Consider the following 21597-nt stretch of genomic DNA (forward strand, 5'->3'; position numbering starts at 1 on the left):
TCACGTCTTTGTTAACTTTGCGCGAATACCGCGAAGTTAATTAACGATCAATCTGACGGGACGAATTAATTTCTCAGCCGCTCGCGTATTCGGTTTTTACGATAATTGGTGCATTTTCTCACCTGTTCTGGACGTTTCGCGGGAGTGGCGGTCCCTTCTTTCTCTCTGGAAGTTTTCTGCTTTTCACCAGGGATCTGGGAAAAGAGAGACAGAGAGGCAACAGCCGTTTGAACATCAACAGCTGCATCGCAGCCCGCCCCGGCTAGCCGTCTCTATTTGCTCCTGTTACATTCTTCGTGGAATAGTTTGGTCTCGCCGCGGACATACACCGACTACGCCCATAGAACGAAAGAGATTAAGAATATCTTTTCGAGGGCTTCGGTGGCCGCCGAACCTAACCGTTTCCTCCGTTTTTCGTACGCGCCGCGAGACGCTCACCTCGAGCACCACTGTTCCCTCGTAGAATGAGAAAAAATATCCGTGTCGACCCTTGAACTCGAAACGCGTTCTCGACCGAGGGAGGCACGCCAGGAGGAGGGTCTCGAATCGGGAGCAACGCTGGAATTATAAAGTTCCTCGAGATAAGAAAACGGGCCTGGCTCCCAACATCCAGGGCTTTCCGTAAGAGGGTCATGCCAAATCGCGGAATCCTAAGACTTTCGATTCTACTGAAATTTAAATATCAGCGATGGTCGAACGTGGCCCGTGGGATTCTTCCAAACTTTTATAATTATTCATTTTGTGATTATTTTCATGTATCTATTTTTCTCGAAACTGAGTATTTCTTCGGCACTAAATCTTTGAAGCGTGCACATTCCTCTAACATCTATCTTTGAAAACAAAATATTTTCCTTCGTGACTGCTCCGCAGTGGTCCTAGACTACACGGTAAATAGAAAAACATTCCGTTATATCTTCTTGTAAATTACTGACCTTGAAACGCCCTCAGTATCTCCGTCTGGAATCAAACAACTCCTGCCTCAAACATTTTTTCACACCTCCGAAAATGACTCATTTATTTCATTTATTTCTAAAGAATCAGCTGAATAACGAAAGTCTCCTTGCCATATCCAATTTAAAATTAGAGTCCTCTCAAGCGACGCAATGCTATCGCTGGAGGATAGAACTTAATCTGTCACGAGGTATTTAAAGAATGGAGGTAAACTCGAAGCAGGGCAACTTAGATAACAGTTATCGTTTTCGTAGATTATCCTCCCTTCCAGATTAATTTCTGATTCGGTGCTGTCGACCGTATTGCCGCAGTCTCGAGGGAACTCGAAGCCAAGAATTATTGGAGTTGGATATCGCACGGGTATCTAGGTAATTGCATGAAGCCACGACGGAGGAGATGAGGAGGGAGGCTGAAATTGGCCGTTGCGGGTCGATTGAAAGACAGACGAAGGATGTGAAATACTCCTTTAATAATACCTGACGAAGCAAATATATAGAAATCTATGATACATTCGCGGTTTCGGGGCCAGTCGTTTAAATAAAACTCGTCTTTCGTTGCTCTTCGTCGGACGATTAGCTGCAGCAGTGCTCGGTTAAATGAGAAAATTTCACCCCGGAAAATTGCGAAAGAATCATCCCTACTAAAATTAATGTTCTTCCTGACATCGAACTTTAAAGCGGTGCAGCGCTTTTCACTCGCAATGTTTTTGATCAAACATCAGAATACTCTTTAATAAACTTTCTATTAGATACAATTAAAAATAGCTCAGATGAGCCCATGTATCGATTTCTTTTCACCAAGAAAACCTCATAAATGCACAAATAACTGTGTTGCTGGCATCGGCACCGCTTCGAAGTTCGCTAACCGAGCACCTGAAGACATGTACTCGTGATTCCTCCCACTTTTGATGTATCTTACTCGACACCAAATTCTGGAATGAACCCGCGACCTAGTAATGGAGAACCACCCGATTTCTCTCATTTAGACGCGCACTACTGCACTCTACTCACACGGGAAATGGTACATCCCCGTTGATCCTCCACGTTAAATGTCTTTATCTTTTTACAAACCTTAAAATAGTCCCGTAACAAACTCGTATCTCGGTCCGCTCAGCGTCTCTTCGCATCGGAGCTTCCGGAGCACTCACGCGATCACCATTCGCGAACATCGTCACCTACGAACGATTAGGAAGAAACTGGAGAACGATTGGCTCAGTTTTCGTTCTCCTAGCGTAAACAGTTTATATCACAGACAATCGACGAAGGGCGTCGTTATGCTCTCGCCGCGTTGACGGAATCCTGGTCGGGTTTGGTGGGCAGCGGCCTGTTCGCCATCTTGCTGGCCGGAGTCGAGGTTTGGGGTTCAGGTAGTTCCGAGTAAAGGTGAGCCGTAGCGTCGGACGGTTCGGCGTACTCGCAGAGCAGAGAGTTTGGCCTCTTGTTGGTCGTCTTCGAGCCAAGAATGCTCTCGCCAAGCGCTTTCAAAAAGCTCATGGGCCTGCCTTGGTTTCTGATTGGCTCGAACTTTGGACTATCGGGGGGTCTGTGGTTTTCAGTCTTAGGGCTGGCGAATATTTGGCTTGCGTGAGCGTTGATGAGGTGATCGTTGACGACGTCTGGGGGTAGTGGCTGCGGGGCTCTTCCAGCAAGGGTAGCCAGGATAGGTTGGGAAAGTCGACTGGTGCTGGGAACCGTCTCGTCGCCAGGTAGTTCCGCGTACAAGTAGTTCTGTTCGTTGGGTTTTTGGTCTCGAGGCTCCGTGTACTCCGTCAGCGGTGGCCTGGGCTCTATTCCGCTGGGTAGCAATTTCTCTAACGATGGAGCTTTGGTGCCTACGCTGATCGAAGGTTTCGGAGGACCCCTGTTCTTTCTTCTAGGTCGAATCACGTCGTAGGCGTTCTCCTCCCTATCCGTTGGCTGTTTGTCATTGTTATTATTGCAACTCTCCTCGACCTTGATGAGATCGTACAAGTGCTCGATCATGTCCCTAGCTTGGTTGTAATTGTCAGGATCGTTCAGCCTCTCTCTGAGATCCCTCAGGTACTCCTCCGTGAGTTCCTCGGGTAGGGTCTGCGTGGCCTTGTTCTCCGTGTAAGGATAAAGTCCCTCGGCACCCTCTTCGTCGTCCGTCGCTTCTGGCTGAGTTTCCACCTCCAGAATCCTCGTTTCTGGCTGAAGACCTGCGTACTCGTGCACGCTGAGCCTCGAGATCGACCTGGCCGACGTGGCCGCGGTCATACCACTGCTGGGAGATAGCCAGCTGGTGAGATTCATCAAGTGACCCGACGTTAGCTTTGGACACACTCCACTTCTACGCATATACAGGATCCCCGAGGCCAGGATCACCACTAGCACGATGAACACTGCCACCACGCAGATCACCACGATAATCCTCTTTTCGCGCTGCAGCTGCTCCGAGTCGCTCATTTCCAGGTCGAAGTAGCCTTTGCGCCTCGGATAGACGTGAGGCCCGACGCTCGGAGGACTGACGCTTGGCTCTGGCTTCGCTGACGGCTTCTCGCAGTTGATGTGATCCCCTGCCGTGCAGATTACCTTTGCGAACAGTATGAGTAATTTATTTGGATGTTGGAGCAAATGAAATGTGGCTTGTTACGACGTTTACGTTTCGACCACCTGGGGTTCTCTTTGGAAAGATGCTGTCTTAACAGCTGATGAAGATATACAAGACTTAGAATAGAGAGGAAGAGGAAAGGCAGAGGCAAAAGACTCGTTATGTTATTATGAAGGGTATCTTTAGTTGAGGTGAAGACAGCTTAACAAATCACCTCCCATTTGAGGTTGATATCATCCAAATGAGTTACTCATACTATCGACAATTAATCAAAAGAGGGATTTGTTTACCTTGGTGAAGTTCCTCATGGACATGTAGCCCTGTGGGAGGTTGAAACACCTGTCCAGGAGCTGGTCGACCACGCAGTAGCTGGAGTCCATCATCCACGAGACGGAGCTGTTCTTGCCCGTCACCTCGCGGATCCAACTGTCCAGGTTGCAGCTGCACTTCTCTTTGAAGTAATTGTTGCCGACGCGCGCGGTGTTCACTCGCTGGGAGATGGCGGCGAACTTCAGAGAACCTGGTCGTGCTCTTTGGATGTGATTTCCCGTGAAGGAGAACTCGAAGTTGGGAGCAGAGGTCGCGTCCACCTCTGCCATGATCGCGTCGGTTGCCAGGTCGACGAAGAGATTGTAGTCGATGGCTATGTGGTTCCACTGGTGCAGAACGATCGCGCCCTGGTGCAGGTTCTGGAACTCGTTGTTATTGAAGCTGACCGTGGCGGCGGATATGTCGATGGCACCGGTCTCCACGTCGGATAGTCTGGAAAAGTGAAAGGGACATTTTCTTCACGTACCTGGGAGGTTAATTGCAACTTGTTTGTGGAAGGAAGTTGGATTCTAGTTGGCTGGTTTATTATCGAGGAACGCGACTGTTTGACTTATTTTTTGTCCTGATGGCCAGGATAACTTTGGCAATATACAACAGTAGAGAGTTTTAGCACAGATTAGATTTGTAATTCCACGCATTCATTCAAATTTTGATCGCGAGCAGACTATCGCGAATAGAAATTCGCTTACAATAAAAACCATGAACCTACCTCGAATATTGTATCGTGAGATTGTCGTGACCAGCTTTGAAGGCACCCCTCTCTATGCTCTTTAACCTAACATCCACGAATTCGAGGCTCTGGATGAGGGCCCTGTCGCTGAACGCGCCAGTCTCGATCTCCAAGATGGACGCGTTGCTGATGGTCACGCTGAAGATCGTCATCGCGCAGAAGGCATCCTTGCGGATCACTTTCGTCCAGATATCGTCCATGCGAACCTCCGCGATCGCCGATGGAAACACCGCCGTCGGTAGCTCCGTGATTCTCACGCTTTGGAACATAATCTAGGTCGTGGGATCAGAAATCGAGATTATAGGAAAATCGTCAGGAAGACTGGTGCAGCTGTTGGAGAGCTGCCAACTCATAGGGAAGCGTGTTCCATGCTCGTTTATCGAGATAATTCCTCGATCGGCTGATTTATTCCTGCCCGCGCCGAACGAGCAAATAAACAGGGGCGGCTTTAGACTCCATTCTTTTTATAAACGTGACGGGTTCGCGAATTTTTATGAAAATTCGGGTCGTTTTCACGAATGCTGAATATCACGAATTCATCGAAGGTGTACTTCAAAGAGTTGAATCGTATGACTGACTCTCTGATGCCTGAATTTTATTCTTTCCTTCGAAAAACAAATCCTATCTTGTCAATTCTATTTATTTTGCGAATGAAATTATTTCTTGGCTGTTTATATGCTCGCGTAATTAATCGGATGCCACTTCAAATAATAAGTAGCTACATCCTCGAGGGTCAGAATCGCTCGGATCGATACATCGTCGGAATTGTTCAAGCAGAATTGTAAACACACGTGTATTGTGGATTTCAATTTAGTACGGTAACATACGTGCCCGTAAAATGTTTGTATTTTGCCCCAGGTTGCGATGACAACTCGCCAAAATAAAAACAAATAAAATGTGTGCCCGTGTAGAGAAGAAATCGAATATCCAGCGGAGAAAAACAATGGCGCCAGATTCGAATAAAAGACTAACAAAGCAGCAATGTATCGTATAGAAAAATTGAACAAGAAAATTAATTGAAGCCCCTGCGCAACTATAACACTTGATCGAATTTCAACACAGGTACAGTGCAAAGAGATGATTAAACAAAATTCCAGCTTCAGCTAAAATTCAGCACAGAGGGATTTCACAGATCTGCTGAATTACAAAATTAATCAAATTCCCTCTGTGCTAATATAAAATACAGGCAAAATTCGACGAAGAATTCAAAGGGTTGGCGAAGTAAAATCCCAGCAGCTACATAAATAGCAAATGTTGAAGGACCATGTGTGGGAATTAGGGATTGATAACTCTGCAGCTGTTACTCTTCGTTCTAGAGTCAACTTCAGAATTCATAAGTTTGTAAATTAATACTAAACCTACCGACGTTCATTTGTAACTATTTCTATCATGATGGTACAAATGACTAGTCTTAGTGGAAAGGCAGCTAGTCTATCATACTGTATATTAATTCAATAAATCCTTGTTATTGTACATTTTAATTTAGAACTACAGTTGGCTTGTTAAATTAAGAATTAATTTAAAAATTGTATAAATCTGCCGACCTTGGTCGCTGGTCCATGTCGGCCGTGCTGAGAAGCTTCGAGCTTGAACGCGTTGCTGGACAGGTCCAGAGTGGGCACCTCCTTGACTGCTATCCAGAGCAATCGCGAGAAAGCGTTGGGCTTGATCCCCACGTGTCTGCATCTCGATATCGACACGCTCAGCGTCCCCCTCGAGTTCCTGAACGCGTGACTCTCGAGGATTACGCTGTTGCACTCGGACACCTCTAAGTGCGTGTTGGGGGCACTCAGGTTCTGAAAGGCCTGCCTCTTGGCCACCAGGCTGTAAATCCCCGACACGTGAACACGCTTCAGAGGTGCGCCGTCCGCGAACGCTCCCGACTGGATTCTCAACTCCCTGCAGTGGGACACCTCCACCTCCATCACGTCCGATGGAATGGTTCCCTCCAGTAACTCCACGTCCTGTCGACAAAAAGGTCGAAATAAAATTAGTTTACAGCTTGGAACCCGGATTGGCTGGGTCGTCGGAAGCGTTGATCGGTGGAGAAGGTATTTTAATCTCTCGTAGGGCTACTTTGGAAACTTTTGATCCCCTGGCTGGTGATCTATTGCGTGGTTACGACAGGTAGCTTGGCTTCTTTTTGTGGGATGTTCCAAAAATTTATGTGGGTACCTTGGGGAGGGAAAATCTTGATCCATGATACGAGGGAATAGCGTTACGATTTGAATAGCATGCCTACGATTTTATTATTATTTTTTTTTTTAATGTACAGTGTAATGTATATGTATGTGTGTGTGTGTATTGTAAATTTCGAGTAATTACGAGCTCTGTCCTTTCGATGGGATCTCCCACCCTAATTCCGTAACGATGGAAAGAACCAAGGAGGGGATTTTAGTAGGTCCCTCGAGAATAATTTCTCGGAATAATAATTCGCGTGTTACGGCTTCGCCCGACGTCGAATGATAATTAGATAGTTAAAAATCTCCATAATGAAACGGAAGTCCTTTAGCCTGTCGTGTTTTAAAGTCAAGAAGTGAATTCCTATTGGAGCGAATTACTTGAAGGGCGAAATTGCGAAACTGTTTCGGGAAAAAGGGAAAGCGCGACACGCTGGGACGGTCTCTTCAATTAACTGTCACGCAATAATTATTTTTGCGGCTGTTAATTAATTGCCCGTGCCATCGACTCTTACAAATTTGCGATCTAATTCAATTTCTGCGGTCGAAATCAAATTCCCGCGCAATTGCCTCGACCCCTGTTCGCATTGTCGAGCGCCATTTCATAGTCAGTGTGAAATTTTAATTCAATTACATTCGAACAGAAATGCGACGAAAGGGTCGCTCGTCGCCAAAGAAGAGAGATAATCGATTCCTCTTCATTTTCTAGCATCGTGTGATATCATCGCGAGAGAACTCTTTCAAAATTGAACGATTGGACGCTTGAAACTCTCGGGAAGCTTCTAAAATAAAAATGAAGCACGCACACTTGTGTCGATATCGTCGTTTGAAACGAATGAAAGATGTTCGATTGAAGTGTCAAATGTCTGTTGTATAGCTGGTACTTTTCTTTCCCATAAAAAAAGTGATTTATTTCCCTCTTCAAACCATCCACGAGTCTGTGCATAATGTTTCGATGTATGAAAGTCGCGACGCCGGGGATCGAGTACGCTCAGAAGCAATTCTCGATGTTCACGAACCGGAAGATGAATCCGTAATGAGGCGGAAACTCATTCTATGCGCGGGTCTTCGTGAAAAATGAATCACGTCAGCTGAAACACGCGATTACCAGGAATATCTGTATCGTGCTGCGTTTGCTCAAGGCTACGCGTTTACATATTTATTGCGTAACTGGCAACCAACGAACACACTCCGTGACAGAAAGTTTTGCATCTACTCACTTACGTTTTCTTTCTGTTTGGAATAAACAAGAATTCTTTCATTTAATTCCTGGTACAAACGTAAATTCCATTATCAACTTGTGTCACTTGGAACATCTTTATGAATAAGTTCTCTCGATATTGATCTATTTATTTCGAAGGAGATTCAACAGTTCTAGTGATAGAAGACGATGTGTGTTTCGTAACTAGACTCTCGTAAATCGACGCAATTTCAAGATCGCCATTTGCGTTGGAAATAGGACTGTTAACAACATCGCGAAAATCTTTGTTGTGCCGTAGCATTCTCTTTGAACCGCCGAGGACAAAAGATCTACCATGAAATTTGAATGAATAACACGAAAAATCGAATTTCCTCTTGTTCCTCGTTAAACAACGAAACAAGCCAATTGTTTTTGTCCTTATTCCCGCGAAGCTCGTTCGCCAGACACGGTTAAAATTCACTGTCAAGGGAAACGAGTACGGTTCAATGTAAGTTCGCAAACTCATTGTCCCAGGTCTCATAAAATATTGCAAACTCGACGAACGACCGCATTGGCCTGTACTTCGCGTAGAATTATGATTTGTAACCAGTTCTGGAAGACGTTTGCTGAAGAGAAGCTTGTTTTATGAAACGGAACTTCTTTTGGCTCCTTTTTGGTACATTACTAGAAAATTTATCGCGATTGGATGACACGACCTCTTTTTAAGATGCGATAAGTTGACTAAATTCACGTTCATTTTAAGTGGAGAACTTTCGAGCACTCGGAATTTCTAAAAGGGAAGTTCGTTAAAATCTGATGCATTTCTTACCGAGCTTTATTAACATTACAAACTGTTTGCGTAGCATAAGAATTTAGAGAAATACTTACGTCCAATGACTACAATTGCGAATGCATAAATTTCATCAAAAGCATATACATTTTTCAAAGACAAAATATGAATGATTGCAAGCGGTTTCCCAAAAGTGTGACCGAATACAGTTCTCTCATACTGCGCGTTTAATATGAAACACGTACAATATTAAAATGTGAAATATGAAACGCGATTATACTTTTCATCGCTTTGGAATATTTTGGAGTATAAGCGATGAAAAAGAGAAATAATATAAATGGTAGCAACGAAAACCGGCGACGACAATCGAATTAAATCGCTTGTCATGGCCAAGCGAGACGTCGATACGGCGTTTGTGTTTTCGGTGCCATACTAATCAGGTTCTCAGCAAAGGAGCGAAAGAGAAGGAGAGAAATTGTTGGCCCACGACTGGTTACCTTTAAAAGTACTTCCGCTGACGTCGGCTTCCTGGCCGTTCCCCGCTATCTGTACGTTTGTCAGCGCGCCAGTTTAATGAAATGTTCGAACGCCATGCCAAGCAATAATTTCGCTGTTTCCCCCGCTGCTCTTTTAAACGCTGGAACGCGAAACGAGTCGCATACGCGGAATTATGAAATTGAAAATTAATGTTGACCGGAATCGTTAGGAATACGACCCTATTGGCATAGTAATTGGAAGTAGATAATCCTCCTGCGTGGAATTTTTATTAACACATTAGTGACCAACAGATATTTTACGTTTCTAATACCGAGTACTGACGAAAATAATAAAATTCTGAAGCTGGACATCGCAAACTTGTACTGCTAGAACGAAGATGAAAATTAAAAATATGTTTTGAAATATCAGTGTTGTAAATATTTAGTGTATAAATTAAAAGATTTTCGTAATTTTGTCATAATCAGGAATAGAATTTGAACTGACGTGAATTCACGTCAGCGATTGCGAATGTGTTAACATAATCGCACGAGAATTTGAATCTTCTATCGTTGCAATTTTACTTTATCTTGCAAGAACTCTTTTTGGTATTCTAAACAAGTGATTGAATCTGTGAGATTTTTAGATACCTCGTACAATAACATCATACAATAATATGCGAAAATTGTGTAAAAATTCCTCGTTTAAATTTACAGCGGTTTTTATCGAGTTTCAAACATATTACGCAGTAGAGTGTTAAATCAATATTTCTCAACCGACTGCATTTCGCTTTCGGTACGGACCAAATTCCAGCGAGAATTGCGCGCAAATCGTTAATTGTGTTTCAATCAACGAACGTTTTCAACTTCTGGTACCCAATTACAATTTCGACTTTCAATGGTTGTCGATACGCTCTCGATTACATCTCAATCGCAGTCCCGTATAATCGACTGTGCAGGTTGCTTGGTGAAACGTGGTTAGGAATTTCATTCGCGGAAATATTAATAACTATTCTAAACAAAAAATTTTTATAGAAGGCGCTATGCCTTTACTCGAGAGAGAGTGACTGGCCGAGAAAGAGTGTCTTGGGCCGGATTTCACTCATTCGCCCTAAGAACGCAACCTCGAGCGACCATTTTTCCGGCGTTTCACGCTTCTGTTCCAAATGAACGCAGGTTGACGAACGCTAGAAAGTGTCTCCGTTGGCGTGGAAGGGGCTCGAGATACGAGGGTATTAAGGGATTAGAGCATCTTTTCCGGGAGACTTATCCCACGGATCGACGTCTCGACTCCGTCGTCCGACCTGCGGAAGACCAACGAGAAGACTCCTCGAAACCGGCTCTGGTGCTTCGATAGACACAATGCACCCTTCCAACTAAGAAGTCTTTTGTCCAAGACCGCGCTTCCTCTCCGAGATACCTGCCGGTTGGCTCGTTACTCGAAAAAATAGGCTCCCAGACGCTCCTCAGTGATTCACCCGTGAATCCTGTATTCAAGGGGCCGATCGTGTTATCGTTTCATCGTCTGAAAACGCTGTTTCGTTGGTGGGACACGGTGCAACGATGGGCCACGTTTTCTCATGTAAATTTCAAATTCTCCCGCGACTCGTAGCGTGTTTAGATTTCGGTCTGACGACGATTTCCCGCTCGCTGTTTACGCGAACGAGGGAACGCCGTGGGAAAGCACTTTTCGAGGCTTTACTAAACTGTTACGTACCCCCCCCCCCCCCCCGGCACCCTCCGTCCCTTTTCGCGAAGATAAACTTCGCAACGTACGCGAATATAAATCACCGTGGCCGGGCGTGTTCGGGGAATCCCAGGAAAAATGAGCCACGACCGATCCGAGCGACAAGCGCACTCCATTTTTCTACTCCTTTCGCAAATTGGACGCGAAAGTTTCCTCCGATGTTAATATTGCGCGCTGTGTAGCGCAAGGTGTTGCGAACTTATTCAAAATCGGGGAAATGTTCCTCTCTTAATATGGTGTCGCTTTAAATTTTGCTGCGACACCTCTTAAGGAATAAAATATTAAGAGATCAGTGTCAAAGAAGCATTCTTATTTCAAGGGGATGAAACGATCGATTCATTTGTATAGTCTAAAAAATATTGAGTTCAACACTAAACCACGCAGATAAAGCCCCATGCGCTTCAAACTTCGGCTTCATCACTTTTCTTTTTCTTCCTAAATTTATAAGTCATGTTATAATTTCTCTATTTGTCAAATTGTTATAATAAATACAAAGTAATTAAATTCTTTTCTAATTTAATGATATATATATAGTAGAACCTGAACCTGCTTCGTCGTTAAGGAAGAGAGTTTTCGAGGGATCGGAACACGATTCTTTTCCACCTTTTCTTTTTCTTCTTTAATACTTCTACTATCTACCGCAACCCTGAACGCATGATACACTTTAAGGTTTTGGGAGAAATATCATAGACTCTCTCCGCCACTTCCACGAAGAGACTTTCTATTTTTCCAAGGGTGTTCCCGAAAATTTGTTTATCTTTCCCGTCACGCTATTCTCGATTTCGCCTCGCGCCGAGTTCCCGAGGAAAGCCTGCCCCTTTACCTCGGACTCTTCCCCCTTTTTGGTGAGCTAAATTCGTTATCTGGGGATATTTTCGGTCACCGAGATATCACAACATCCATTTGGGAACGCTGGCTAAAGCGATTCTAGCTGCGACCAGGCTTGATTCATTGTAATGCGCTCGGCAAGCCCGCGGAAAGAGATACGAACGTTTTCCGCGGAAAGTGTGCGCGAGGAATAATTAAATAATTGTTCTTGTAAATCACGACACCATCTGGTTGCGCTTCGTGCTCTCGACTCGGCGCGATGGCTTCCGTTCTGTGGAAAAGGTGCTTTCGGAATACTTCGAAAGTCCTAATTAGCAAATAATAATTCACGATAATTCAGACACAAATTTCAAATACACAATCCTTTGGCCTGTTATTTATTATTCTGCCCATCTCGAGGTCGTAGCTTCAACTTTCCTGACGCGATTGCGTCACAGTAAGGCGAAGCTGTTCAGCTACTGTTGCTGTTACTTTTTTCATAGTCACCGCCTCCAACCAACGCGATTTACCGGCGCAGTTTCAACCAACGTGTTCGCCTTGAACTCACGGGAACTCAGGTGGAAAAAAATCGTGTTCCGATCGCTCAGAGATTCCTTCCTCGATGACGGAGCTCCTTTAGCTTCTACTATATATATCGTTAATATTAGAAAGGAATTCAATTACTTTCTATTCATTATAACTTTATGAACACCAAAAACGTGGAAATTGATATTGCAATAAGACACCGCCTGTCAAATACATTTTGACAAATAGAGAAGTTACGACATGACTTGTAAATTTAGGAAGAAGAGGCTAATTTTAGTAGCAGCACTTGTTTAGGGGCTTCGACGAAGCAGGGGCCTCAAGCAGGGCCCTCAAGCTTTGCGTGGTTCTGTTGTGAGGCAACTAACGGTCCTGATTAACACCCACGCGAATGATTGTTAATTGGACCGGGAGAACCGAGCTGTAGGTTGCAAATGGATGAAAACGGTGTCAGGGAATGTGCCACCGCGAACAATGGGGCCAATGTGCCTGGAAGTCTTTAGAAGTTACGAGCCGTGGACTCTGTTCCTCGATCACACGCCTCGATTAGGGCTCCCCCGTTCGTGAGCAGCGGCTCCCTTCTGTGCTCTTTTCCTCGAAAAGTGCGGCGAGATTTTTTTGGATATTCGTGAGAAGCAGAGGGTAGGAGAAACTACTTTGTGGAGGTATCAGCGAAGGGTTCAACGAATGCTCGAACAGCGAATGAAATTTTGTTTCGCGCGAAAGACGATCGCGTGACGAAGTACGATCGGGGACAGGGTGCGGCGATGCGACTGCATCTGCTTCCTGTCGACCACTCCTGACCTGTCACTCCATTAAGAAATGAACTCGCAACGGAACCGTCGAATTACATTCTGTTTCGCTTATTACCGCAATCTTTGCATTGAAACAGCGGGCCCGGGTCGTACGAATCGTTTTAGCACCCCATTCATTTTCTGTTGGGCGGTCTCGAAACCTCGATATCAACGTTCATCGTATAAAATATGACCTCCTCGTAAATCACACGAGAATTCCACGAACGTGATGTATTGCTGGGAGAAAGAATGATCGATTTGATGCGAATTTCAATCAATAAAAAATTGCGAGTACTTGGACTCGAAAACGGAGAACAAATCTATACAAAATTGAAAATAAAAAATTAAATTGTTCTGGGTCCCTATTTAATCCTTAAATATATCGAATATGGAGACTATACAGATATACACTGGCGAATGAAATCACAAAGTGCAAGCTCGATTAGAGGCCCAGTTAACTAAATATACCGGAGGCTCGTTAAAAATATGAGGGATTTATGCGCGCGATTCCCTGTAACGCGCGACATGAGGCTGGAGACATTTTCTCGAGTCCATCGGTGACGTCACGCTCGGTGCATCGCTCCGAACAGCTGGGATGATCTTTGAAATAAAGAGCAACGGGGCCACGAACGGGAGGGAAACGCTTCCTACCAGTTTTCGTACGTGTATTCGCCAGATACACGAGACCTGTTTTCACTTCTCGATGAATGACTAAGACCGCTCTTAAAATTCGTGCCATTTCGTGCGCTGACTCAAAGGATGAGACGGGGATAACGCTGGCTATTTCTGCATCTAGTTCCCGGCACAAAGAGGACCTCCGGTTATGAACGACGCCCGAATTCGACGCTCCAGCGTCCAATCCTGTTCGCGAATTAATTGGAGAGTTGACTCATTAATGGCAACGGTGACACACAGGTTCTTTTGTTTACAGATACGAGACGATGATGAGGCGCGGTCAAGGTTTTTCATGTTGATGTCGTGTGGAGGCGTATAGGAAGGAAGATGACACCACTTACAAGACGAGTGTTTAGCAGCCTAAGTTGTCGCGTTCGTAGGAATATTTTACCTCGTTACAGAGACTCCGTTTTAAAAGATTCAGTTAGCACCGCTTCCATAATGAATGGCTCAATTATAGAACCAGACGCTGGATAAATTACGAAGACCCTGAATAGCTCAATGACGCGGTTGTGGAAGAAAGCAGTAATTCTGGAATCGTTTAATCTGAACGTGATGTTATACCGAATATTCTTGGATGTTTGATCTTCGATTCGAAGGAATCATTTTGTAGCAATGAATACGAGTGCCACCTGGAGTGTTATTTAAAGCCTGCGTTGTATCGACGAAACCGTTCCGAAAATTTGTGACCCAGAGAAATGACAGCAACCCTAAAAAGAAGAAGTTTACTTATTTAAAAGAATGGAAGGGTGCTCCAAGCTTTTGGACGGAAGTGTACAGTTTCGAGGCTCGTTACCCTGTTATCAACAACCCACATAACCATGCACCGTCGGCGCGATACCTTTGAAGGGGGTATTAAAAAAGAAAGAATCTTTAGAAGGATGGCTACCGTATGGTGTAAAGTTTCAATGAGGGGACAGAGAGCTGCAGCGAGGAAATCCTCGCAGGATAATCGAATTTAGTCGTCGGCCGGGTCATAAGCGACAAGAGGGATGATGTTACCAACCCTTCCCGCGTTGGGTTTTCGCGTTTCGAAGGTTTCCCCGTGAAACTTTGCCATGGACAGTCGGGGAACGTCGCCGCTCGGGCGAAAGAGGGTTGCGTACGAAGAGCTGCGCCCCCGGGCGTCGTCTGAGGAGAAAGAAAACAAACGGAAGGAAACACAAAGTCCCCAGGGACGGTTTCGGCCCCCAGGGGACCGAGAAAGGAATTCCTACGAGTTGCCGGTCGAAATTATACAAGGGCGGCTGAGTTCCCCGAGGATAAACAAACGATTTAAGATTGCACGAATCACGTTGAGCTTCAGAACGAAGAGATCTCGGTAAACGCGAACGGAAAACCTCGCTTTGAGGGAATAAACGAATTTTAATTAACTATCTGTTATCATTTGTGGCTTTAAAGAAATTTACTATTAAGTCTGCAGAGGGTACCCAAAATAATGCAAAACATTCTAAGGGAAACCACCAGATAAGAATTTTTTTTTAAATTGGTAAAAGTCACTAGAGTATAGCGCACGAGGTTGGTGCAACCATATTGACGAAGCAAATCATTTCTCAATGGAGTTTTTAGATGTTAATATATAGTCAGTCTCATAAATATTCGTATCTTCTATATCTATTGAAGAAATTTGTTTAGATTAAATGGTAGGTTTGATGTTTCCAAGTGTATGTTTGTATAAATATATGCATCTATAAGATTATTCATATACATATTTATAATGAAAAATTCATTTGGCAATATCAAGACTATTATTTAATTTAGCCAAACTTCTTCGATAGACATAGAGAGTACGAATATTTATGGGATTGGCTGTATCTATAAAGTATTACCGTGTTAGGGTAGCCATACAATTTTTTCTCTTAATTAAAACAGAGTTAAAGACTGTTGTACATTTGGTCTAATTGGTACCAGTATAATCTGTATCGATTGTATGTATAGTTCTCTTGTGCGTTCTCGTGCATCGGAAAGAGAATCTCAATTTCACATCTGAAGTACATAAACGATTAGATGTTACCAATACGTGGAATTCCCATTGAACGATCCGCAACATTCTCAGCGTGCTTAACTGAATTTCACTCATCGTAGGTACTCGACGTTAAACGGTACCACGTGAATCTAAACATGAGTTATGACAGCAGCAGATTGAGCACACCTCGCCAATAAACAATCGAATCATTTGGTCCGGTTCGTGCCAAATCGTTTTCAACGATATCAACGGCGCATCACGTTGTCCAAGAATGCAGGAGAAGGAGGGTTCCGTCAGTGCAACGCTGCAATTCTTTGCCGAATGTCAAAAAGCAAGTAGCATGATTTACAGCTTCCGTGGAAACTCGTGCCAGCGGTACTGAACGCGACCGACATAAATTACGAAGAGAAATTACTCTAGAAACACAAACAGCTCTTGGAATAATGTCTTCGTTGGAAGAGGCAAGGGCGTTCGCGGGCGTTTCGCGAAAGAGGCTCGTCTCAAGGCTCTTCGAATCGTATTTCGAAGCACCGTCGACCGCCCAAATTATACGGCAGAAGAAATACTCGATCGAGAAGATAAATAATTAAGCAGTTTCGAGACACGTGCCGCGAATGCCAAGCATAAGCGCCGCTCCGTTCGCTTCGATTTTACGTCTACGAGTCACGAACTATCGGCGATCCGTCCGTTGAATCGAAATTGACGAACAACCCGACAATGGTGGTACCTGGGACTGTAATGGACGATTCCCATTGGTGCTCGAGGGACGTTCACGCTCGACGGAAAATATTATTACGTCGAGATAAACACTGGGTAGCCGGGTGCTCGGCGAGAAACAAAAAATAATACATATTTGTGACCCTTAGATTATTCGGGTAAATAGCTTTCGGAATTGCACGTATATTATCATTAATTTTTGGCCGAATAATCAAAACTTTGACGTTTAACTCGCGGATAATTCGAAATTTCACGGGGAGGTATAGGTTGAAAATTCAATTCGCAGCGCGAGAATTCGTGCCAAATGAAATTTCAAATATCAAATATTAACGTGCTCCAATTTTGGAACGCTAGACAACAATCAAAAGTTTGATATTTAATTCATTAATAATTCCAATTTCGCGAGGAAATGTAGATCGAAAATTTGCATCGAAGATATTCGTACTAAATTGATGTTTCAATAATGTATATTCGAGATTCAATTTTGGATCGTCGACGGAATGTAATTATCGTTCGTGTATGTGGGGTGATTCTGGAAGCAAACATTTTAAAAACTGTACTATGATTTTAGTAACTCTGTGTGCAGGTATAATTAATTTATAAACGTGATCAATCATAAAATTATCAACAGCAGAGGTGGGGAAATACATTATGTTCCACCCCTAAGAAATTATTTATTAACCTTTTCTTTGGTAATAGTCACTGGTGACACTAAATCTTTACATCGATCCAGTATAAGTAAATCGATTTTTTTGCCGGTAAATTTGTATTTTTGTTGTTTATTATACCGTTACCGACACGGGGATATATTTTTTTTCGACGTTAGTAGAAAGAAAGGATTAACCATCCTTAAAAAAATCCTCTTTTAGTTGTAACTTCTCTCACGTATCAAGCGATCCTTTCCCACGATAAAAATTGTATCCAGTAGCCCCAGATCGTCCAAACATCTGCACGTTGCTTCGTTATCGCGATAGGTTAGAGAGGAATGGAACGAAGTCGAGTCAAGAACAATGAAGCCTTCAGAAGTATTTGTAAAGTTTCGTCTACTGTTTCCTTCAGGCCCGAAATTGGCTGCGAGTACTAAAGCTAAATGAAGATACCCAGAACCAGACTACCCTTCCCCGTACAGGGATGGTCGGGTGTTTATAGTTGTAATTCAAGCTGAGACGACGGTAATCGAGTTATTCGAGATTCGATTAACCGCGCTCGACGCGTTGGAAATATCGTCTTCTTCGTGGATGGAGTTAACAGCAGTGAGTTTTTCCTTTGCACGTCTCAATTGTCGTTTCCGGTTCGTGCATCCTGTATTCGATGAAACTCGATCGTGTTTCGAGCTTAAACCGTTGATAGTCATTCTGTATCGATTCATATCGACGGAGCGGAAATAAACCTCCATTGAATAAAATGTAACCTGTTCTGCGCGGAGAAAGCAAATCAACGGTGTATCGTGATCTAGTGGGTTGGAGTTGGAACAGAAACAAATGACTAGATTTAATTACTGATATTGGGGGGATCACAATGATCAAAAACTTGACGTTTCATTCATCGATCAATGACTTCAAATTTCGTAATAAAAGATCGTTGCATCTCAATTTAAAGATTTAAAAAAAAATTTTAAATTCGACACATCTTTGGCAAGTCATTAACTGTTAAATGTCTTTAATAGAAAGCAATAACTTCGTTATCTAACCAAGCGAACGGAACACCGAATTCCAGAGCGGTCATAAACTCGGTGAATCTATTTCCAGTGAAACGCATTTTCCCCGCCTTATCGAGCTTCCTCAAAACGACGTTTCGTCCAAGGGAACATCGCCTCCGCCGTTTATTTTTTCCTCCCTGACAAAGCGACGAGTTTCACCGACTTCTCGCGCATACCGCGGCACAGTAGCTCCTAATGGCGAAGATAACGATGTTATCTGCATGATTCAGAACCGAAGTAAACGAACAATCGGTGAAACGTGGCGTTTTCAAGGACTTTGATGTTTCCTGCGAGACAAACTCGCGAAAAGACATGCGTGCACGACAAGAAACAAAGATACGTGCAATTTTATTCAAACAATAAGTGACCAGCACAGCGATTGGTTCACATTGTATATTAAATTGCAGAGGGTTTCATTCTACAATTTAAATTCTAATTGTTATTCGACGAGTTTTTTCGCTATTCGAAGTGAATCAAAATTAGTAGTCATTTTGAAGTTACGGAGAAGTTTAGCCGCTCGTGTAAACCTGCATAACTCAACTTCATGGGATACGTATTCATTACAACGTTGTTGCCCGAGGACTTTGAATTACAAAGTTTAGGACCAGAGATCAGAGAAAACCAACGTCGAGACAACGTCGCCAAGAAAGAGGACGAGTAAAGAGAAAGGAAGATAAAGAGAGGACAAATTCAATGGTAATTCAGCTAGGAAAAAAGTCAAGGTTCTAGAGTTTTCTTTATGATAAATATCAAAGTTATTTTTTGTTAGGTATCAAATCATTACACTAGAAGTATTAAATTCAAAAGGAACAAAATTTGCTTTCACTGCTACGTGTGTTTCTTTCGATTATCGATACTTAATATGCAACGCAATTGAACAACTCTTTCTACGATAAGTCACGGAAGCATCTCCGATGCGAAACCTGCAGGAACGCGAACGATAAAAAGCAGATAACTAAAAATAAACAGCATAAATGTCGCTGTCGGTTAGAAGTCTGGCATGGGACTTCCGTTTCAACTTGACACGACAGCCAGACTTGCGAACGAAACCATGATAAGCGGTTGCGTGAGCTGGAAATTACATAGAGCATACGAGACGTGTTTTCGAAGATGGTCTGGAGGTGATAATCGATAACAGGAATAGTATCAACCAACGCTCCCAACTACTGTTTACTTCGAATCATGTTGCGAATCCATGTACGGGCGAAAGGAGAGACCCGCGAACACGAGACTCCAGGTAGTCCGAGCTGAGTTCAATGTCCGATCGATGGATCACCTTGCAAGAGAGCAGCGTGCGCTGGATATACCGCTTGTATCGTCAAAATAACCGCGAGTACATTACGACCTCGAATTCCTTTAGAATCGATAGATTGGGCGAAGAAGATGATTATGCAGCGAGGTGCATAATGTTATCTAAATGATATACATGGATGCCTAAACAAATGCTGTTTTATACATAAAAATATGTAAAAAGACCAAAAGAATAGTAATCCATTAGGATATCGACACGATAAATTAAAATTTGTCACATTTGCGAGTTATAAAGATGGCTGAAAATTAAAAATCACGAATAACCTAAGTTGCTCTCCATTTTTGCACTTTCAAGCCTCCCTATCATTCCCCACAAAATTCTGAGAGTCCAAAGGGTTGAAATCGTCATAAAAACGCACTTCAACTTAAAACAAAAATAATATGCTAAATCTCCACAATTATTTACTCCATACAATGTTCTTTTGTACCTTCATCCCTTTCGAATTGAACACCTTGTATAATAACTTGGTCTTGTTAGCGCTGATATTATACACGCAGAGATTTTTTTTTTAGTAAAGGGGCCATCTGTTGTGGAGCAAACAAAAATGAAAACTATCCTGGTTTATCGTCGATAAAAATTTTTAATAGCCACGCGTGGGTGTTATCTTATAACATCGCTGGTGGTCGAACCGCAACGTCCCGGCCGCAAAACCACCGCATTTACGCGTACGCGTGCATTTACCCGTTTCGCTCTCGCGTGAATTTTGCGTGCCTCCCCCGAAAGCGTCATGGCTGTCACGGGAATGCCGGAAGTTAATTCGTGGAATGACGGTGCACGCGCTGTCGCTCCTCTCCCCCTGCACTAGACGGAATTACTTTCGTCGAGCATATGGGCCAGCGACACACGAAACCGAGAGATACATCCGATCCACCGCCATCACGCCCTCTCACCCTCGTCGAGGGATAATTCGGTTAATTGTCGGCGATCCGAACTGCTGATGTTTGCTGCTATCCACGCAGACCGTTTTTTATAGCGATTTCAATCCTTTGGACTCTCAGGATTTGGGATAGGGAGAGTTGAATGTGCGAAAATGGAGAGCAGCTTAGGTTATTCGTGATTTTTAGTTTTCAGCCATCTTTATAACTCGCAAATGTGACAAATTTTAATTTATCGAGTCGATATCCTAATGTTTCCTTCATCTTTGGAACCTGTGAGAATTTGTGTATCTCCTTCGATGGGGGCAGATGTCTCTTTTGTCTACAGTGTAATGCGCCACTGGGTTAGCCGTCAGACAATTATGGCAAACGTGTCACGGCCACAGCCATTCCGCACACAAAGTACTCTCGACGACTGAAATCTTAAACAGTGCCGAAGATTGTGGGTTACGTGAGCCACTCGAGAACGTCGAGTACCTCCCACCAGTTTAAGCTACTTGGGCGTTATTCCTGTCAGCGGCTCGGTCTTTAAATCGACGGAACATCATTTCGATACTAACCTTCCAATTTTCTTTCAATTAATGATGATAATTAAGGGTTGACGTTGCTCCAATTATTAAAATGTGAAGACGTGGCTTACAACTGGAACAGATGTTTCAGTTGTTTGAAAACTTGAAAAATTCTTTTGCTTGAGAATAAAAGGTTTCTCCTTCAAAAAATATCAAATCGAAGAAGATCTCGTTGCAGTGAAGAAAAGCGTTGGTCTATGAACATGTTTAATATTCAAATGCATCACTTCAAGGCTAGACAATCAACGACTTCATTCGCGGAACGCATCAGGACTTGGAACATTCCAAGATAATTAGCGAGGCAAAAAAAAAAGTTCCTCCGTTCAAGATCGTACTCGATAAATCACGGAGTGACGTTCGAATGCGTTTCCCACGAGCGGCATCGCGGTCTCGTAAAACGACCCGAGACGAATTTCAGTTTCCGCGGAAAACTTGAAAAGCCTGCATCCCGGCCGGAAACGCAGAAAAAAATTTGGGGCCCGACTAACTTTGCTTGCCGAGGGTCTAACAAAGTCATCAACGTGAGAATTCGAAAAGAACAAGCACCTAAACAATGAAACATTATTGGCCCAGCTTAAAAAAAAAAAAAAAAGATATGAGATGAAGAGGCAACACTCGACAAGAGTATCTTTAGGTGATTCAGATTGAATCAGCCTGAGTGAAAGCATATGTAATACAATACATCTTT

The 21597-nt window shown here is 43.5% G+C and overlaps 2 protein-coding genes across 5 annotated transcripts in view; one reads left to right on the forward strand and one right to left on the reverse strand.

Moving 5' to 3' along the window:
* Nucleotides 1-21597, forward strand: part of LOC128885019 (E3 ubiquitin-protein ligase MYCBP2) — a 279219-nt gene that overhangs the window by 229306 nt on the left and 28316 nt on the right. The gene's annotated exons all lie outside the window — the stretch shown is intronic.
* The window catches only part of LOC128885021 (uncharacterized), a 48783-nt gene continuing 28587 nt past the window's right edge, over nt 1402-21597 (reverse strand). For both annotated transcript variants that reach the window (XM_054138761.1, XM_054138760.1), the window contains exons 2-5: nt 6127-6546; nt 4562-4854; nt 3813-4284; nt 1402-3503 (exon numbers count right to left, since the gene is read on the reverse strand). In XM_054138761.1, the coding sequence (XP_053994736.1) occupies nt 2223-3503; nt 3813-4284; nt 4562-4854; nt 6127-6546 (2466 nt within the window). In that variant the 3' untranslated portion in view covers nt 1402-2222. The remainder of the gene's footprint in view (nt 3504-3812; nt 4285-4561; nt 4855-6126; nt 6547-21597) is intronic.

This window comes from Hylaeus volcanicus, chromosome 2 (genome assembly GCF_026283585.1).
Source record: "Hylaeus volcanicus isolate JK05 chromosome 2, UHH_iyHylVolc1.0_haploid, whole genome shotgun sequence".
Lineage (NCBI taxonomy): Eukaryota > Metazoa > Arthropoda > Insecta > Hymenoptera > Colletidae > Hylaeus > Hylaeus volcanicus.